Source organism: Mus caroli, unplaced genomic scaffold (genome assembly GCF_978045245.1).
Source record: "Mus caroli unplaced genomic scaffold, Mus_caroli_1 scaffold_13, whole genome shotgun sequence".
Classification (NCBI taxonomy): domain Eukaryota; kingdom Metazoa; phylum Chordata; class Mammalia; order Rodentia; family Muridae; genus Mus; species Mus caroli.
In genome coordinates, this window is record NW_028227268.1 from 65,160,672 (window position 1) to 65,180,679 (window position 20,008).

Sequence of the window (20,008 nt, forward strand, 5' to 3'; positions counted from 1 at the left end):
AAAAAGAACAAAATTAGAGATCTCAAATTTCTACATCTTCAAAACACTACAAAGCCACAGTGACTGGCATCTGTCAGTTACTGTGGCAGAGCACCCGACCAGAAGCAACTTCAGGGAGGAAGGAGTTGCTTTGGTTTAAAGCAACTCAGTTTCCCTGTTAGTACCACAAGAGCTGTTATAGTGGGAGGCATGGCAGCAGAAGAAGGAGGCGTCTGGTCACATAGCATCCACCGTCAGGAAGCAGAGCCAGGGTATAAAAGCTTTAATGTCAGCCAGGGGATAGTGGCACATGTGTTTCATCCCAGCACTTGGGTGGCAGAGGTAGGCCGATCTTTGAGTTCAAGGCCAGCCTGGTCTACAGAGGGAGTATCAGGACAGCCAGGGCTACACAGAGAAACCTTGTCATGAAAATCAAACAAACAAACAAAGAAACAAACAAGCTGTAGTATTTGATGCTCTACTCCCTAAAGCTTCTACCACCTTCCTAAAAGTGCATGGGCTCGTGACACACACACAGGCACAGTGCATTTTGTGTTTTCTCCTACAGAGACTGTCTGGCAGCCCACTTGGAAGAGTCTATCGTGAATGGTGGGCACAGGATGTATAGTAAGGGCTTGGACTGTCTGGAGGAGCCCATCCTGCTGGTCCTCTCTGAGCTGAGTCCTTGGCCTTGAAAGCATCTGGAACCGGGCGTGGTGGCACACACCTTTAATCCCAGCACTCGGGAGGCAGAGGCAGGCGGATGTCTGAGTTCGAGGCCAGCCTGGTCTACAAAGTGAGTGCCAGGACAGCCAGGGCTACACAGAGAAACCCTGTCTCGAAAAACAAAACAAAACAAAACAAAACAAAACAAAAAAAAGAAAAAGAAAGCATCTGGAAGAGAACAGGTAGGCATGGTGATGCAGGGAGGAGGGAGGAGCCTGGCACCCGAGGGACATCCCTGGCTAAGAGGAGGCCAAGGAGGAGGACAGAGAAGGGTCTGTTTACATTGGTCCTCTACACTCCTACTTCCTTTGTGCATTCTTTTTTTTTTTTTTTTTTTTTTTGGTTTTTGAGACAGGGTTTCTCTGTGTAGCCCTGGCTGTCCTGGCACTCACTTTGTAGACCAGGCTGGCCTCGAACTCAGAAATCCGCCTGCCTCTGCCTCCCGAGTGCTGGGATTAAAGGCGTGCGCCACCACGCCCGGCCCTTTGTGCATTCTTATTGTCACTGCGCTGGACACTAGAGAGATAGACAGCTTCCTGTCTTCAGTGGAAATGGACCAGTGAGGTGAAATGGAGGTCTTTGATGGTGGTGGCAGTGTGTGTGTGGGGGGGAGCTGAGTGTGAAACACTGGGAAGGGAGCCTATATGGGTGTGTGTGCTTGAAAAATCACCTGGTTCATTGTGCAAATAGGGAAACTGAGTCCCAGGGAGGACCTTTTCATGGGATAGTTCTGTTGTGCCGACCCGAAGTCTGTGTTCTTGGCATTTCTTTCTTAGAGATGGGAATTTTCTCACATGGACATTTTGTTGCTAAAACCAGGTAAGAGGAAGATAGGACCAGCATCATGAAGACACTGTTCTCAACATAGCATGTATAACTGTATGAAGCACCCCTGCGCAATACAGTACATAAATACATGCATTGAAGCTTAAAATAACTTTAATAGGATTTGTGTGTGTGTGTGTGTGTGTGTGTGTGTGTGTGTAGCTCTGGGTGTTCTTAAACTCTCTAGACCAGGCTTGCCTGATACTCACAGAAATACAGCTGTCTCTGTCTCTGAAGTGCTAGGATGTAAGGGGTTTGTCACCATGCCTGGTCTAGGACTTATTTTAAAAGTTTGTCAGCCGGGCGTGGTGGCGCACACCTTTAATCCCAGCACTCGGGAGGCAGAGGCAGGCGGATTTCTGAGTTCGAGGCCAGCCTGGTCTACAGAGTGAGTTCCAGGACAGCCAAGGCTACACAGAGAAACCCTGTCTTGAAAAACCAAAAAAAAAAAAAAAAAAAAAGTTTGTCTGCAAGTGGGTACATACCCATGAATACAGGAGCCTGAGGAAGCCAGAATCATCGGAATTACAGATGATGCTGAACCTCATGATAGGCACCCTTGGAACTAAACTGGGGTCCTGTCTAAAAGCATCAACATCTCTCAACCTTTAAGCCATCTCACTAGCCCTGATATGTATTTTGGTTTTAATTATGTGTGTGGGTGTATGGGTATGTGTCTGTGTGAGGATTACGTGCACATTAATGCAGTGCCTGGAGAGGCCAGAAGAGGGAGCTGGAGTTACTCCCTGACATAGATGCTGAGAAAGTGGGTTTGGGTTCTTGACAAGCAGAATAGATATGCTCTTAACTGCTGAGTCATCACTCCACTTCTTTAAAACAAACAGGACTGGAGAGATGGCTTAGCAGTAAAGAACACTGACTGCCCTTCCTGAGGTCCTGAGTTCAATTCCCAGCAACCACATAATGGCTCACAACCATCTGTAATGTGCATCCGATGCCACCTTCTGGTGTGTCTGAAGACAGTGACAGTGTACTCACATACATGAAATAAATAAGAAAATCTTTAACAAACAAACAAACAAACAAACAAACAAACAACTTTGCATGTGTTTGGGGGCATATGGCACCCTTCCCTCCAGCTACAAGACTGAAAAATTGGGAACAACTTGGGATAAGTTTTTACCAGATGAAAATGTAGACATCACCACTTCCTGGGAGTTTCTTTGTGCCACAACTAGGGCTAATTTTCTTCTTGGTCCCAAGCAGGCTTGGAGTTGGTGACATTGGGTAGGAAGCTGTTTTTACATACTCAACAGCTGCCTCAGTCTACAGTCTTGAGCGATGGAAAAAGGTCACCATGGGACCACGTGTGAGGAAGACAGACTTTGGTCCAAGCCCAGGATGGGTCTTCTCACTCCTCACTGTGTTGGAAGGCTTCAGGATGTTGGATGACTATCTTTCAGGGAGATGCTGGGCCAGTTGGGAAGACAAACTCCTCACGTGTTTGCCTCTAGTCAAGGACTCCGCAGCTTTGTGGCTTAGAATCTAATGCTGAGATTCTCAGCACAACCACATGCAGTCATTTGTGACTAGTAAGAGCCCTCATTTCTCTCTATTTCTTCCACCTCAGGGTGGGAGCTTATGATGGGACAAAACCTCTCACCTTATTGCCAAGAAACCTAGAAACTGTGGAGAGGGCTGGGGTCGTATAGCTCCTTTCAAGGATGCATAACCCAGACAAAGATCTCCCTCTAGGGTCCACATAAAGGTCTCACCACCTCCCAATAGTGCCGCCTTGGGACCATGCCTTTAACAACACAAGGCTTTGGGGACCACTTTTCTAAACCACAGCAGGCCACCGCTGGTCTTCCTTTTCCTGCCATGATGTATTTAATCAAACATTTGCTAAGTATGGCCTGTGTTCTGGGTCCAGCAGCAGGCACTCAACTGTGGCTCTGTAAGGAGGTTCTGGGAGAGCCTCGCTCCAGGGAGCTTGAGCTCTTTTCTGCTTTCCTGTCAGCGTGGAGGGGCCTCTTTCTCTCTGGGATTGCAGTGGGATTCGATTTGCACGTGTAATTCTGATGTGAAGCCAGTGTAATCAGATCCTGCTGAGAGGGTCCTGCCTTCGGGCTGAGTGGATGTGCGAGCGCACAGGCGCGTGCTCGCTGGCCATGCAAGAGTATCATGTAATTCAATGACACAGTCTCTGTTTCCAGAAATGGATTCCAGGCCACGGCATCCGCATCCAGAAGTGATCCTGGTACTTGTCCTAAGATTAAGTGAAAGTGACAAGTGGCGGGGGAGAACTGAGTAAAGATGGCGGGTGGGGTTCGCCTTTCCCTTTCCAGACACTGGCAGCTTCTTGAAGCACTTCCGGTCCCAGTGCTGGTTGGACGCTTCTCTCCCACCTCCTCAGGGCTGAGACCGTGTGCAGTAGCCCACAGCTGCAGGCAGAAGTCCTGGGTATCACAGCCGCTTGCTCCTAAGTTTTAGGTGTGGGCTGGAGAAATGGCTCAGCGGGTAAGAACACTGACTGCTCTTCCAGAGGTCCTGAGTTCAATTCCCAGCAACCACATGGTGGCTCACAACCATCTGGAGTGGAATCCCATGCCCTCTTCTGGTGTGTCTGAAGACAGCCACAGTGTGCTCATATACATACAATAAATAAATATTAAAAAATAAAAAAGCTTTAGGTGTGAACGGAGCTTCAGCAATCTTTTGCCTGCTGCTTTCTTTTTTTAAAGGTCATTTTAATTTTATCTTTGTGTGCGCATGTGTGTCTGTGGGTACGCTCACAGATATTTGGATATCCCTGAGATGCCAGAAGAGGGCACTAGAACCCTGGAACTGGAGCTCCAAGTGGCTGTGAGTCACCCAACAAGAGTGGTGGTCCTCTGCAGGAGCAGTAAGGACTCTTAACTTCTGAGCCATCTCTCCAGCCCCCTTTATCTTTTTTGACCACATATTTAAAATTAAAGATGAAGCAAAACCAACAAACAGACCAGCTGTGATGACTCACACCTGTAGTCCAGCAGCTGGAAGGTGAAGCAGCTGACTTAGCATATTCGGGGCTAGCCTGGGCTAGAGCTTAAGACCCTGTCTCAAAAAACTAAAAATTAAGGCCAGAGAGATGGCTCAGTGGGTAAAAGTGCTGTGGTACAGGCCTGATAACTTGAGTTTGAATCTCAGAATTCTGTGTGGAAAGGGAGAACGGCCTCCTAGGAGTCCTCTGACACATGCCCTAGAGTGTACATGCCCACTTTCACACAGGTACACCATATGACATAAACAAATAAGTAAGAAAAATGTAAAAAGCAAAACCACCCAAAACCAACAACTTGCCCCATCAAAAAGTAAAACAAAACAAAATACCAAACCAGAAGGGCATGGCGGTGTACACAGGCAATCTTAGGCCTTGAGCAATAGAGACGGGGGACTCAGGAGTTCCAGGCCAGTCTGGATTACATAAGATCCTGTCTCAAAGAACCAAATGTGGGGCCTTGGTGATGGCTTAGCAGTTAAGAGTGCTTTCTGCTCTCTCTCAGGACCTGAGTTCGGTTGGTTCCATGCTCCAGGGATCTGACATCCTTTTTTGGACTCCTTGGGCACCTGCACTCACACATACATATTAATACATACATCAATAATTACAGATTTCAAAAAGGCTGGATGGTGGTAGCACATGCTTTTAATCCCAGCACTTGGGAGAGAGAGGCAAGTGGATCTCCATAAGTTCAAAGCCAGCCTAGTCTGTAGAGTGAGTTCCAGGACAGCCAAGTCTACACAGAGAAACCCTGACTTCAGAAACCAATAAATAAGTAAATAAATGAAATTAAAAATGAAAAAAACAGGCATGGTAGCACATGCCCGTAATTCTAGCATTTAAGAGGCAGAGGTGGGTGGGTCTCTTAAGCTTGAGACCAGCCTGGTCTACATAGTGAGTTCTAGGCTAGCCAGAGTTACACAAGAAAGTCTTAAAAAAAAACCAACAACAACCCACTAAACCCCTCAAAACCATAAAAACCAAACACAAACCAAGACCAAGGCTGGCAGCTGGCACTGTGTCTCAGGCCTAGGGCCGCTCTGACTGTACACCGTCCTGGGTTCCACGACTAACGCTAGAGACAAAGTGCTGTCTGTTTTTTTCTTTTTGTTTGTTTGGTTTTGTTTTTTTCCCCCAAGACATGGTTTTACTGTGTAGTTTTGGCTGTCCTGGAACTCTGTAAAACAAGCGTGTCTGGAATTCACAGAGATCTGCCTGCCTCTGCCTTCTGAGTGCTGAGGTTAAAGGCGTATATCACCCCCTTGAGGTGGAAAGTGCTTTATTTTAGGCTTAATCTTATGCTCCGTGCTATTTTTCTGAGATTTGGCTTCACCCAAAGTAGAACAAAACAAATATCTACTTATAGCAAAGGGGGTCTCTAATGAGTTTCCCCTGTGTCTTTCTATTCAATCCAAACCACTTCTCTCCATGTGGAATGTCACAGCATCCTTGCCGTGGTAGGGACCAGCTGTTAATTCCTGCTGCACATGGTGGTGAGCCACAGAAGAATCCTGTGGGCTCAGGAGGCACGTCCCCAGAGCTCATGAAAGGACCACTGTTGGAGAAGTCTTTTTGTGGAGGGCAGAGATGTCCCTTCAGTAAGAAAACAAGGGGTGTGCCCGATGGGACTCTCAAGGCCTGGGGCCTCTGCAGCTTTGACATGGTCTGGCAGACATCCAAGACTCAGGAGCGAAGGAATCCAGGGCTGCATTCTTCTGACCCAACATCCACTGGATGTTTATTTGCCCCTGGGAGAGGTTATCTCATTTGACAGGCAGGCTCAGAGTCAGGCCTCCATGGGTGAACCCTGGCTGGGGTGGGCTGAGAAAAGCTGTCAGCGTGTATGTGTCCACACGTGCATCTGTGCACACAGATGGTGTATGAGGTTTGTCGGGGGAGGATTCTTGATATCCAGAGACTGTAGTTTCTTTGCTTGTGGGCATCTCTCTAGCCACACCCTGCCAATGAGTGATGGGGAGGGGCATTGCTTCAAGTTAAGATGCTGAGCACTGAAGAAGCCAGCCTTTGCCTTAGCCTGCTTGCACAGCCTGGCAACTCGTTTCCGTGTTCTGAGCCTCAGTTTCCCCATTTGGGATAAGCTTATTGGACAATGGGCTCCTCCTAGCACACCTCGCTGTTCTAGGGACACTCAGTCCTCTGTCGTTTTTAAGAAAGCACACAGTTCATCTACCAAGTCCAATTTTACATATTTTCTTTCTTTCTTTTTTTTTTTACCCTCCATCACTTGGGAGGACATACAGAGGTAGATAGATCTCTGTGAGTTTGAAGCCAACCTGATTCTCTACAAAGTGAGTCCCAGGTCAGTCAAGGCTGTTATATAGAGAAAGCCTGTCTCAAAAACAAACAAACCATCAAACAAACAAAAAACAAAACAAAAACAAAACCACAAGTAAACAACAGAAAATAACTTTTATCTTATTTTGTATTTTATATTTTATTTCATTTCAGACAAAGTGTCACTATGTAACCCTTGCTGTCCTGGAACTAAGAGAACTGTGTGCTTCTGTCTCTCCAGTGCCAGGATTAAAGGTGTGTGCTACTACTCCTGGCTTATTTTTAACTATGCGTGTATGTCTGTGTTTGTGTGTGGGTGTGCACACAGGAGTGCAGGCAGTGCAGAGAGGGTGCTGGGTCCCCTGGATCTGGAGTTACAGGCAGTTTTGAGGTTTCTGGGAATGGAAGTGAGGTACGAGCTCTAGCCCACAGGGTTATCTACCTACCCCATCTTTCCTTTTTCTCTTCTTTCTTGCTTTTTCAAACGTTGAGAATAGGTCTTTTATATTCCAGCCTGACTTTGACTTTTCTAGGTCGCTGAGGGTAACCTTGAACTTCTGATTCACTGGGATTATAGTCATACACCACCACACCCAGTATATGAGTTGTGGGTAGAACTCAAGAATTCAGGCAAGCTAGGCAATAGGCTGACTTTTGTTTGCTTGTTTGTTTTTCGAGATAGGGTTTCTCTGTGTAGCCCTGACTGTCCTGGAATTCACTTTGTAGACCAGGCTGGCCTTGAACTCAGAAATCCACCTGCCTCTGCCTCCCAAGTGCTGGGATTAAAGGCGTGTGCCACCATGCCGGGCAATAGGCTGACTTATATTTTCAGGCTGTTCAGAGGTTAGTGTGTGTGTGTGTGTGTGTGTTGTACAAATGTGTACATGTTCTTGTGTGCAAAGAGGTTAACAGTGTCTTCCTCTAGTAACTTCCATTTTATTATTATTATTATTATTTTACATTTTTGGGGACAGGTTTCTCTGTGTAGCCCTGGCTGTCCTGGAACTCACTCTGTAGTCTAAGTTGGCCTTGAATTCACAGAGCTCTGTCTTCTGAGTGCTAGGATTAAAGTCATGCATTACCATGTCTATGCCTGGTTCTCCCACTTCTGATTCTCCCTCTGTTTTTTTTTTGGCCAGGGTTTTTCACTGAGTCTGGGACCCAGTGATTCAGCTTAAATGTGGCCAGCAAGCAAGCATCCTGGGTCCTCCAGTCCTGCCTCTCAGTTAGGGAATAAAAGGTATTTATAGCTGTGCTTGGCTTCCTGCATGGGCTCTGAGTATCTGAGCTCAGGGCTTCATGCTTGCTCAACAAATACCTTACCCACTGAATCATCTCCCCAACCCCTTATACATGTTTCAACAAAACAAAACAAAACAAAACAAAACAACATCCCTTCCCCTCCCCCATTAGTGTGCCTATACAGAAGCCAGAAGAGAATGCTTTCTGAGTCTGAGGACTCAAAATATGTCATGTGCAAGTTTGAAAACATCATAATGAAGCTCTTTATAATGTATAATTAATATACACTAAAAAAAATCCTTAAAACAGTAGGGCTGGTTACCAAATCTGTTTCAGAAAGAGGCTGTCCTGTAGGGAAGGGGCGAGGTCAGTAGTTGTCAATCCAGCTTGGAACGCGCACAGACCTGAACTGTAAGGAGCTGAGGCTTCCTGCCTGGGGACAGCCGAGGGGAAAGGACATCAGGAATAGAAGTGGCCAGAGACCAGCATCCCCTCTAAAACGGCACCTATCTATGTACCCCACTGTATCAGCCCCACTTGTAGAACCTCAAATGGTGTGTGCACTGGGGGAGCACCCTTGGAGAGCCACTGCAACCAGACCTGTGACAGACATACTTTCTCATCTCTAGAGGAGAAAAGAGAGACCTGAACACCTAGCAAGAAGCAGATCTGGGTTCCTGGACAGGATTGTCTGAGCTGAGCTATCCAGTTAGGGGCAAACAGAAAGCCCTCTGCCCATCACACCTCTCTACCATGGACCTGAAAAGCTAGTGATTGTAGCAGTTATGCCCAGGCACTCCTATTTCAAAAGGTGGCTTTCCAGGAGCAAGGGACCTTTCTTGTTGACATTCTCCCATCTCCCCCTCTCCCAGCCCAGGGGAAGGCTCCACTGCGTCCCAAACCCTCCCCCTCCAGTGTCGGCCTCACCTGCGCCCCTAGCTGGAGGAGGTGTGCAGATGCTATCTCGGGTATGAGCTGACTCATCATCATGACATCCCACCCTGCTGGGCAGGAAAGTGGTTTGAGGGCCACAGTTTTCCCGGGGCAGGGACATACCACAGCTGTCCCAGGGCAGGGCTGCAGGAAGATGAGGACCTCTACAGCAGCACGTTTCCTGGGGAGAGGAGGTGCGGCTGTGAGCTTAGGGGTAGGTGCTGCAGAGACTGTCACTAAATGTTGAGAGCACACCTAGTGCAAGAAAAATGATGCAGGCGTGTGTGTGTGTGTGTGTGTGTGTGTGTGTGTGTCTTCATGGACAACATTCAAACTATTGGGCAGGAGTGACCCGTGGCAGTTCCCTTAACAGAGGAGCCTCTGGATGTTTGAGCTATCCTCCCATGGTTGAGCAGAGATAGGAGGGGAGGCCTAAGGCCACGCAGGATTCAAGACTTCATGGAAAGGTGGAAACCACAGCTTTACTAGGCTCAGATTTTAGGGCTAAGATGCACTTGAATGGAAAAACTACTCACAAAAACAAAAACAAAACAAAACAAAAAGCACTGAAGTCCTTGGCTCTCTGTTTATTTATTTATTTATTTATTTATTTTAATTTTTTATTTTTAAGATTTATTTATTTATTATATGTAAGTACACTGTAGCTGTCTTCAGACACTCCAGAAGAGGCGCCAGATCTCATTACGGATGGTTGTGAGCCACCATGTGGTTGCTGGGATTTGAACTCTGGATCTTCGGAAGAGCAGTCGGGTGCTCTTACCCACTGAGCCATCTCTCCAGCCGGTCTCTGTTTATTTATTTATTTTTGAGACAAGGTCTCTTGTGACCCAGGGTGGCCTCAAAGTCACCTTGCAATGAATGAAGGACAATATTAATCCTTCTTCCAGTACCAAGTTCGAGCATTGAGGATGTAAACCACCATGCAGTTAGGGTCAGTTTATGTGGTTCTGGGAATTAAACCCAACGCCTCATGCATGCTGGAGGATTACCCTACCCACTGAACTCCCCGGTCCAATATCTGGTTTCTGCTACTTGCTAGCTCAACGATCCTTCGGCACCACCCAGTCCGTCACCCCAAGTCCTCTTCTGAAATACAGGACACTAAAGACTCCAAAGCTGTTTTGAGAGTTGAAACTTTGTATAAACACGTCCCGATAAAAAAGTCTTAAAGTTTCCTTCCCCTGTTCCAAGGAGGGTGGGTGAAAGTGAGCCAGTTACCCAAGGTCATCTGTTTGATTGTAGGGGTCATCAAGATCGGATGCAGCAGGGCTGATTCCCAGGGACCGAGCAATCGAGCACCTGCCACAGGCCTGTGCAGTGTGGTAACCCAGGGAGCAGCTGCTGGCTGGCCAGGTGTGATCTCACCTTCCTTCCAGATGAGGTTCACACAATGCCATCTGCTGTCGAGGCTGCACAGATGCGGAAGCAGGGAGCTGGGATTCCAGGAAGCCTGACTCCTAAACAGGAGTATGGGGGAGGTGGGGGGGGGGGTGGCTGGGAGATGACGCGCCTATTCCTGGTCTGTTGCTGAGGGCAAGGTTACTACGGGGACGTGCCTTGGCTTGTGGTTTTGCCTGTGGGTGCCGTTTAGCCACAGAGATGGAGCTGAATCACTGTGTATGGTCTGTGTGAGTCACAAGGTCACAGCAGCTATGGCCTGCTTACGTGGAAAGGCCCTCTCTTTACAGCCTTAGTGGGGAATGCAGGAGTGTCTGCTTCATGTCTAGATAGATGCTTAGGCAGGACATAGGCTTGAGTTCCAAGCCTCCCTGGAGTACCTTCCTCCTAGGATCCCTCCCCAAAACAGGTCACCTCACCGGATTGCTCAGCCTGAAATAAGAACAAACCTTCTCTCTTGCACTGTAGAGTATAACAGAACCACCTTTTATCATTTTAATGTGTGTTTGGACATTTGAAGATGGAGGGAGGGCAGAGGAGGAGATAGGGAATCCTGCTCTATCCTTCCATGTCTAACTTCCTTGAGGCAGGGCCTTTCACTGTACCTGGAACTAGACTTGAAAGCCCCAGTGTAGCCGGGCGTGGTGGCGCACGCCTTTAATCCCAGCACTCAGGAGGCAGAGGCAGGCGGATTTCTGAGTTCGAGGCCAGCCTGGTCTACAAAGTGAGTTCCAGGACAGCCAAGGCTACACAGAGAAACCCTGTCTCGAAAAACCAAAAAAAAAAAAAAAAAAAAAAAAAAAAAAAGAAAGCCCCAGTGACCCTTCTATCTCTACCCCTCAGCTCTGGCATTGATTCGAACCCAGGTCCCTATCTGTAAACAGCAAGAACTCTTTTTTTTTTTTTAAAAAGATTTAGTTATTTTATGTATATGAGTACACTGTAGCTGGCACCAGAAGAGGACATTAGATCCCATCATAGATGGTTTTGAAACCACCACGTGGTTGCTAGGACCTCTGGAAGAGCAGTCAGTGTTCTGAACTGTTGAGCCATCCCTCTAGCCCCGAAGAACAAGAACTCTTACCTGCCAAATTAACTGCCCAGCCCCTAGAGTGATCTATAACTCAATTACTTACATACTGACTGGCATTTACTATGTCTTAGTATACTGTGCATTGCTAATTCTTTTATTATTACTTATCAGAAATGTTGCTCACCCCCTCCTCCTGCTTTTGGAGACAGTCTCATGTAGCCCATGTTGGTCTCAAGCTTTATATGGCTAAGGATGACTCTGAACTTCTGATCCTCTAACCTTCAGTTCCCCAGTGCAGAAAGTCCAGGCACGTGCCACCGTGCCCAGTTTATGGAGTAGTGGGGATTAAACCAGGGTTTTATGTATGTTAGGCAAACACTCTACTAAGCTCCATCTCCAGACACCTGGGCTGTTGTGTTTTCTCCTTTTAAATGTTCTATGTACACTGAACAAACAAACAAACAAACAAACAAACAAACACCTACGGGTTACTTCCTTCCTCAAGACAAATTAGGCCGCTGGCCATCCCCAGGGAGGTAATGAGGTCTATAGATTACAGGGATGGAAGATACAAGTCTGGTCCACAGCAAGTGTGGCCACAGTGAGAAAAAGAGAAAAAGCCCTGGACTCCGAGTCAAGAGACCTTGCTCATTGCGCCATCTAACTGGTCAGGTGATCGGGTTTTGCCACATTCCTTCTGAGCCTTGGTTTCTGGTGAGATCAAATAAGGTTATTGATCCAGATATGACCGCTGATGGCTTTCCCCAGTGTAATGTTGTATTGCACAAGAAACCCTACTAAAATAAATCCTCAGGGAATCCTTGGCTAGAGGTTGGGGCTGATAAGATGACCTCTGACCCCACAATAGGGTTCTCAAGTCTGAGTCCCGCAATTCCTTCAGGATGGGGGTGGGGACAGTCCCAATACATTAGACACCTTACCAAAATATTTTCTGTTTTTGTCACAGGCTCCAGGATTCTTTCATCAAAAGTGGGATTTAGATCTGAGGAGGGTAGAGGGTGTCTGGTGAGGGGGACAGTAGCTGTCAAGACTCCTGGAGGGCTGGGAGAAGGGAAAAGCGAGCACACAGTGACCTGTCATCCTGGCCTGGCTGGGGACAGCGCTATCAGAGTGGGGGCATAGGGCAGGATGGAGTTGTCATCACTGGAGATGCACATGTCCCCACTTTCCCACTAATCCCTACCGTGCCGTGGCCCTCCCCCAGCCAAGGCTGAGGGAAGGCCTTTGGATTTTGGCTTGATGTCACTGCCGACCTTGTCAGGGAAAGAAACACTTCGCTCTTTCAGTTTGTAGCAAGCTTTTTCCTCATTTCATTATTTGTAGTTTTAGAAATGGATTGCTCGTGATTTTTGCTGCTGCTGCTTCTTAACTGTCCTTTGTCATTAAAAAAAAAAAAACACTTATTTGTTTGTTTGCTTGCTTATTTTTGTGGTTTTGAGACAGAGTTTCTCCCTGTGGGCCAGGCTGGCCTCCAACCCAGAGATCTGCCTGCCTCTGCCTCCCAAGTGCTCAGACTAAAGGTGTGCATCACCACTGTCCCAACATATTTTTATTTAGTTTTAAGTACATTTATTCTCTCTCTCTCTCTGTCTTTCTCTCTGTGTCTGTCTGTCTCTCCCTCTCCCTCTCCCTCTCTCTCTCTCCACACGTGTGTATAGTGTGTTGTGGAGGTCAGAGGGCATTTTTAGGAGTCGGTCCTCTCCTTTCTCTGTGGGGCTCCAGGGACTGAGTTCTGGTTGTCAGGTGTGGCAGCAAGCGCCTTTTCCTGCCAAGCTGTCTTGCTAGGCTCTACTTTTTGCTTTTAGGAGTAAGATATTTAGTATGTTAATATCTTTTGTTTGGTTAAGGTTTTACCAAGTTAAACAAGACTTAAGGTGACAAGAGATGTTGTTAGCCAACACCCACACCTTCTGTAACTCTGAAACCCCAGGAGCTGCCTGCTCTGTCCTCAGATAACCTTAGCATGTAAGTGAGACAGATGTGCTGTCCTTCCTTCCTTCCTTCCTTCCTTCCTTCCTTCCTTCCTTCCTTCCTTCCTTCCTTCCTTCCTTCCTTCCTTCCTTCTCCTCCTCCTCCTCCTCCTCCTCCTCCTCCTCCTCCTCCTCCTCCTCCTCCTCCTCCTCCTCCTCCTCTTCTTCTTCTTCTTCTTCTTCTTCTTCTTCTTCTTCTTCTTCTTCTTCTTCTTCTTCTCCTCTCTCTCTCTCTTTCTGATATGTGGCTGTGGGTATGTATAAGGGCACACGTGTATGTGTACACAAAGCTCATGTGGAAGTCAGAGGACAACTTGCCAGAATGAGTTCTTTCCTTCTATCATGTGAGTTCTGGGGATTAAACATGAGGTAATTAAGCTTGATCACAAACACCTTTACCTGCTGAGCCATTTAGCTGGCCCCAGAATCTGTATCTCAGTTTTAATTGGCCTTTTACAGACTCCTGGTTGTCTTCTCCATTTATAAACTCTTGTTATTATTGGTAAGAATCATGAGCTATGTTCCACAGGCCAGGGAAACTGAGGCTTAGGGAAGAAAGAGGACTCACTTTAGTCTTTCAAATTAGTACTAGCCAGGCCGAGGGGCTCAGGTCTGCACTTAGGGAGGTAGAGGCAAGAGGATCAGGAGTTCAAGACCAGCCTGAGCTTTGAAGAAAGTCTAAACAAAACAACAAAACTTAGTTGGAACTTAAAAAAACTCAGCCTCCTGGAGCTAGAGAGATAGATCAGCTATTAGGGCACTGACTGCCTTTCCAAAAGACCCAGGTTCAATTCCCAGCACCCGTGTGAGGGCTCACAACTATTTGTAACTGCTGTTCTGGAAGAACACCTGATACTGACACAAAGACTTACATGCAGGCAAAACACCAATGCACATAAAATTAAAAAAAAAATATTAAAAAAAACCCCACCCAGATCCATGTCTTCAGGACCTTCCTTCTTGGTAATGAGTCAGAACTTGTGTTGTTTGAGGTTCGTAGGCTGGAGGTGAGAAAGTGTGTGGAGGGTCACTGAAGGAGAGATATTAAAACCATCCTGTCCTATCGCAAACAGTCCCAAGGGGGTTTGATGACCTTGGAGAGCTGTTTGACTCATCTGTGATTTCAAATGGGACCCCAAGGGGAGTCTGTTAGTTACTTCTGAACTGAGAGACATTGTCAGGAATGCTCATCTGGCTCGTACTGAGGACAAGCTGGACGCAAACGACATAGGTGAAGGAGGGTGGGGTGGAGCTCAAAGCAGCATTCATCCATCCATGCACTCATTCATTCATTCATTCATTCATTCACCTCTTCAGGCATTCCTCAACCTCCTCTCTCTGAGTAGCTGTTGTCAGGCCTCACTTGAGACCGAATCAGTGGTGAACAGGGCAGGCTGGGTATTCTGGTAGCTCCCCCTGCAAGGTAAATCACCCTGCTGCACTCTGGATCCACTCATACCAGTCTTCTTCTATCAGCCACAAGGCAGAGCAGAGCAACAGTGTGGGTGTTGCCTCTGCTGGAAACGGCAGCCTGTCTGGGTGAAGAAGGTTATGGAAAAATACTGAGGATTCGTAGGGCACACCAAGATTCCCTGAATGATGCCCCTGATTCCCAAATCAGGAGGCACAGGGCTGGGGATTTGGCTCAGGTGGGAGAGTGCTTATCTGGGTTTGATTCCTAGCACCCCATAAACCAGGGAGGGTGGCCCACACTTGCAATTCTAGCACTGAGGAGGTAGACGCGGGAGGATCAGAAGTTCAAGGATGTTCTTGGCTACTTTGAGGCCAGCTGGAGTTTTATAAGACCAAAATCCAAAAACCAGGGTGTAGAGAAGAGGCCTGAGGGTCTGAGTCCCGGATTGCTGTAACTTGGCTTTTTTTTTTTTTTAAAACAAGAAAGACATATTCAAGTATTATTTGCAGTTAGAAGTTTATTTTGTATTTCAAATAGACTTAAATCCAGAGAGAAGATCAAAATAAATTTCCAAAGTTCAATGTTTCCAAGTCCTGCAAAACCTAACACAGCCCGTCTTCACGGTCTACCTAGTGCTGGAGAGCAGCTGTATGATTTGTTTGCCTTTTAATTTTTGTCTTTTTTTTTTTTTTTTTTTTGGTTTTTCGAGACAGGGTTTCTCTGTATAGCCCTGGCTGTCCTGGAACTCACTTTGTAGACCAGGCTGGCCTCGAACTCAGAAATCCGCCTGCCTCTGCCTCCCAAGTGCTGGGATTAAAGGCGTGCGCCACCACCGCCCGGCATTAATTTTTGTCTTTACTTTAAAAAGTCTTTATTTAAAAAACAATTCACATCTTAAAATGGTGATACAACAGAATAACTTGAGACAGGTTTAAGAAGAAGACAAAAGTGAAAATCTTTAGGTTACAAACTCCACCAGAACAAACGGAAAACGGCCCTCTTTTTTTTTTTTTTTTTTTCGAGACAGGGTTTCTCTGTATTGCCCTGGCTGTCCTGGAGCTCACTTTGTAGACCAGGCTGGCCTCGAACTCAGAAATCCGCCTACCTCTGCCTCCCGAGTGCTGGGGGATTAAAGGTGTGCGCCACCACGCCCGGCTAACGGCCCTCTTTCTAAGTGGGTCAGCAGGTAAATGTTTTCAGTGACGAGTGAGTCCTGGTGTGTAATTCCTATCATGTTAATGGTCATAAAAAGGAATTAAAAAGGAAGATCACCTTTTATAGCCACTGCCTCAGAGGAGTGACACATGTTGGATTCTATCTTGATGCAAAAACTGCTTCATGTTATGTCAATACCCAGAGTGCAGATCTGCCACTGTAAAAGAAAAAAAAAAAAAAAAAACTATGACGGAGTTGAATCTGGGAAAACCCAATAGCTTTCTATCCTCATCCGTGAGTCATGCGTCCTTTTGCCTGGATTCGGTCTCTCCTCTAGGTCTCCTTCACAAATGTTCAGTGGTAGCCGCGTCCCTTTATTTAGTTGCACATTGTATCTGTTATATTGTAGGATCTGCATAGAGGGAGAACATGCTTTTGTTTTTCCTTTCTGAGTTTGAGTTTGGGTCCTCTTGCTTAATTTTTTTTTTTTTTTTGTTTTCAGGTTTATTGAAAATATGGCATAACAGATTAAACAGCTCCACGTGGTGTTTTGAAATTCATGCCAACTGTAGGCTGAGTGACCTGAAGGTTAGAGAGACTGCCAAAGTCCAGAAGCTTCAGCATCTCCTTGGTGTCGGGATCCACCTCAATGATCTCCTGATCCAGGGCTGAGACCTCAGGAACGTAGTTATCTCTCCTCTCTCTCTCTTCTTCCTGCAACTTGATAGAGATGCCTCTCACAGGACCTCTCTGAATCCGCTTCATCAGATGCGTGACATAGCCGGCTATCTTGTTCCGAAGCTTCTTGCTGGGGATAATGGCGATCTCCTCGCACACGCGCTTGTTGGTGTGGAAGTCATTACCCAGGCGCGTGTAGTACTTCTCGATGATGACCCGGGCCGCCTTCTTCACGGTCTTGGTGCGAACACGGCCCATGTTGGCGGGTCTCGGTAAAAGAGTGTTTTGTGTTTTTTGAGACAGGGTTTCTCTGTGTAGCCCTGGCTGTCCTGGAACTCACTCTGTAGACCAGGCTGGCCTCAGACTCAGAAATGTACCTGCCTCTGCCTCCCAAGTGCTGGGATTAAAGGCGTGCGCCACCACCGCAGGGGCTAGAATTATTTTATTTTATGTGATAGGTGTTTTGTGTGCAAGTGTGTGCACTATGTGAACGTCTGAAGTCCACGGTGGCCAGATGACAACACCGGATTCTTTGCAACTGGAACTGCGTTTGTGAGCTGCCATGTGGGGGTTGGGAATCAAACCTGCATCCCCTGGAACTGCGGCCAGTTTCCTTAGCTGCTGACCCTCCCTCCAGGCCTTTATTTTTCTTTAAAAATCTACCTTTCTTCCTTTCTTCCTTTCTTCCTTTCTTCCTTTCTTCCTTTCTTCCTTCCTTCCTTCCTTCCTTCCTTCCTTCCTTCCTTCCTTCCTTCCTTCCTTCCTTCCCATCTCTCTTTCTCTCTCTCTCTCTCTCTTTCTTCCTATTTTATGTGGATGAGTGTTTCGCTGAATGCCTGCAAGTGCTCTGATTGTGTCTGGTCCCCACAAAGGCCGAAAAGAGGGTGCTGGATCTCCTGGAACTGAAGTAACAGACAGTTGTGAGTCTCCACACTGGTGCTGGGAACCAAACCTGGGTCCTTGGCAAGAACACCTTAGTACTTTTAAACACTGAGCCATCTCCCATGTCTCTATTTAATTTTTTCTACTGCTGAATAATATTTCACCTTGTGTACTTGTGCACATTACCATGAGCCACTCATTAGTCAGGATAGTTATCAAGAAATCTGACAACAAATGTTGGAAGATCGGTAAGGAAATAGAAACCCTTATTCACTGCCAGTGGGGGTACAAATTAATGTGGCCATTACGGAAATCAATGTGGAGGTTCTCTAAAAACTTAAAAACAGATCTAGGCAGTGGTGGTGCATGCCTTTAATCCCAGCACTCAGGAGGCAGAGGCCCGTGAATCTCGGAGTTTGAGAGTAGCCTGGTCTACAAAGCGAGTTCCAGACTAGCCAGGGCTAAACAGAGAAACCCTGTCTCAAAAAATAATAAACGAATAAATAATAAAATAAATAAAGGCGGAAATAAAAACACTTAGCATACAACCCAGCTATATATACCATTCCTAGACATTTGCCCAGAGAACTTCATATCACACATCCATGTTCATTACCATCCTATTTACAATAACCAGGAAGTGGAGCCAGCTGGAGTGTTCAACAGATGAGTGGGTAATCTTGACTTTCAGTTCAGAGATTTGATATGAAATGAAAAAGTCAGCTGTGGTGGTGTACATGGGTAATCCCAGCACGTAGGAGGCAAGAGGATCAGGAGTTCAAGGCTAACCTTAGTCACGAGTAAACTTGGGACCAGCCAAGGCTATCTGAGACCCTGTCTCCATCTACTTAAATTAACCAAACAAGGAAAGTGACGATTATTTGTGCCTGAGCCTAAGAAGGGTTCTGCCCTCATCTAGGCTCTGCCCTTGGTTCAGCCAGAGTCTGCTTTCTCTCAGGTCCCTCAAATACCATCTCAGTGGAGACTGGAGGGAACATCTCTCTCTGACTTATTTTACAAACAGGGAAACTGAGGCCCAGCCACTGTGACATCTTCATTAGTCCAGGACTTACTTCACTGTAGAGTCTGAATTACCGAGAATTGAGCCTGCCTTAAGACCCTAGACTGGGGTGAAAGATCCCGGTCTCCTATCTTTCACTGGATTCTGGGACAGGCCCTGGTGTCTAGTAAATGCTGAAAAGATGCCTTGTCAACATGGAAAGAGATCAAGGCATCCACTGGGTGCTGAAACATCTTGCCGGGACCAGCATCTCGGAGGAGATAGGGAGATGGCAGACAGGACAATGCCCCACCCGTCCTCAGCTCCCGCTGCTCAGAATCTGAGGAGCTTTGGACTCATTGACTGGTTCTCACTCCCAGGAAACCCCAGGCTTCAGTGGAGCCAGGTCAACTGGCCATCCATCACCCTTATCTCTTGGCTCTGGCGGCCTCAGGTCCCTGGCCTGGATGGGCCCAGAGGGCCAGGAGGGGCTTAAGGGCCGAGGGCATCGATAACAAGAAAGCAGCTGTCCCCTCAGGGAACTTCAAAGTGCCTGGAGCTGAAATTTATGTGCCGAACCGCTTGTCTCAGCGGCCAGAGGGCCGTTCACCCTACAGATGCGTCTCCAGCACCTACAGGGTGCCAGGCGCTGCATTGGGGAGTGGGGTGGGGTGGGTCTTGAAGCCCTGCCGAGCTCTCGGTTGTTAGCCGCCAAGCCCACCTCACTGGGTAAGGCTTGACACAAGATCAGTGCATTGATTCACACAGTGGTCAAGGACCCACCATGGGCTGAGGCCCTGAGAGGTTTCGGGAATGGTTCGAGGAGTATGGAAAGGTTGATGTCTGCCAACCTAAGGGAAGAGAGCTTCCACATCAGCTAGGGTGCACTTCAGTCTTCATACCTGTGGCACGGGGATGATAATGGCTCTACTCACGGGGAAGATAACAAATAATCAAGAGATCTTGGGGCTGGAGAGATGGCTCAGTGGTTAAGAGCACTGAATGCTCTTCCAAAGGTCGTGAGTTCAAATCCCAGCAACCACATGGTGGCTCACAACCATCTGTAATGAGATCTGGCACTCTCTTCTGGTGTGTCTGAAGACTGCTACAGTGTACTTAGATATACTAATAAATAAATCTTTAACGACAACAACAATAACAAAAAGAAAGATCTTACAGGGATCTTACAGGTTAAATGCTGAGTCCACGCCTGGTCAGTGGCCTTACAGTGGAAGTAGCTCTTTGGGAATCTGTCATTCATCGACGCCCTACTATGTGCTGGCAGTTGCTGCAGGGGCTACTAGGTTGGTCTGAGAGGCTTTTCAGGAGTCCCTTCCTCTCCCATAGGTCTCTTCTTGCTCATGGTTTTGAGGTGAAGGAAGTCATGGGCCCCAAGAGTCCTGGTAAAAGGGATTTGGGAAATCAGTGTACT

The 20,008-nt window shown here is 47.1% G+C and overlaps 1 protein-coding gene across 1 annotated transcript; it reads right to left on the reverse strand.

The window, feature by feature from the left end:
* Positions 1–16,494: 16,494 nt before the first annotated feature.
* LOC110305758 (small ribosomal subunit protein eS17) lies at positions 16,495–16,972 on the reverse strand. Its single transcript, XM_021177849.3, has one exon. It carries the CDS (start codon positions 16,950–16,952, stop codon positions 16,545–16,547), a length of 408 nt encoding a protein of 135 aa, XP_021033508.1. The 5' UTR covers positions 16,953–16,972; the 3' UTR covers positions 16,495–16,544.
* Positions 16,973–20,008: the final 3,036 nt, after the last annotated feature.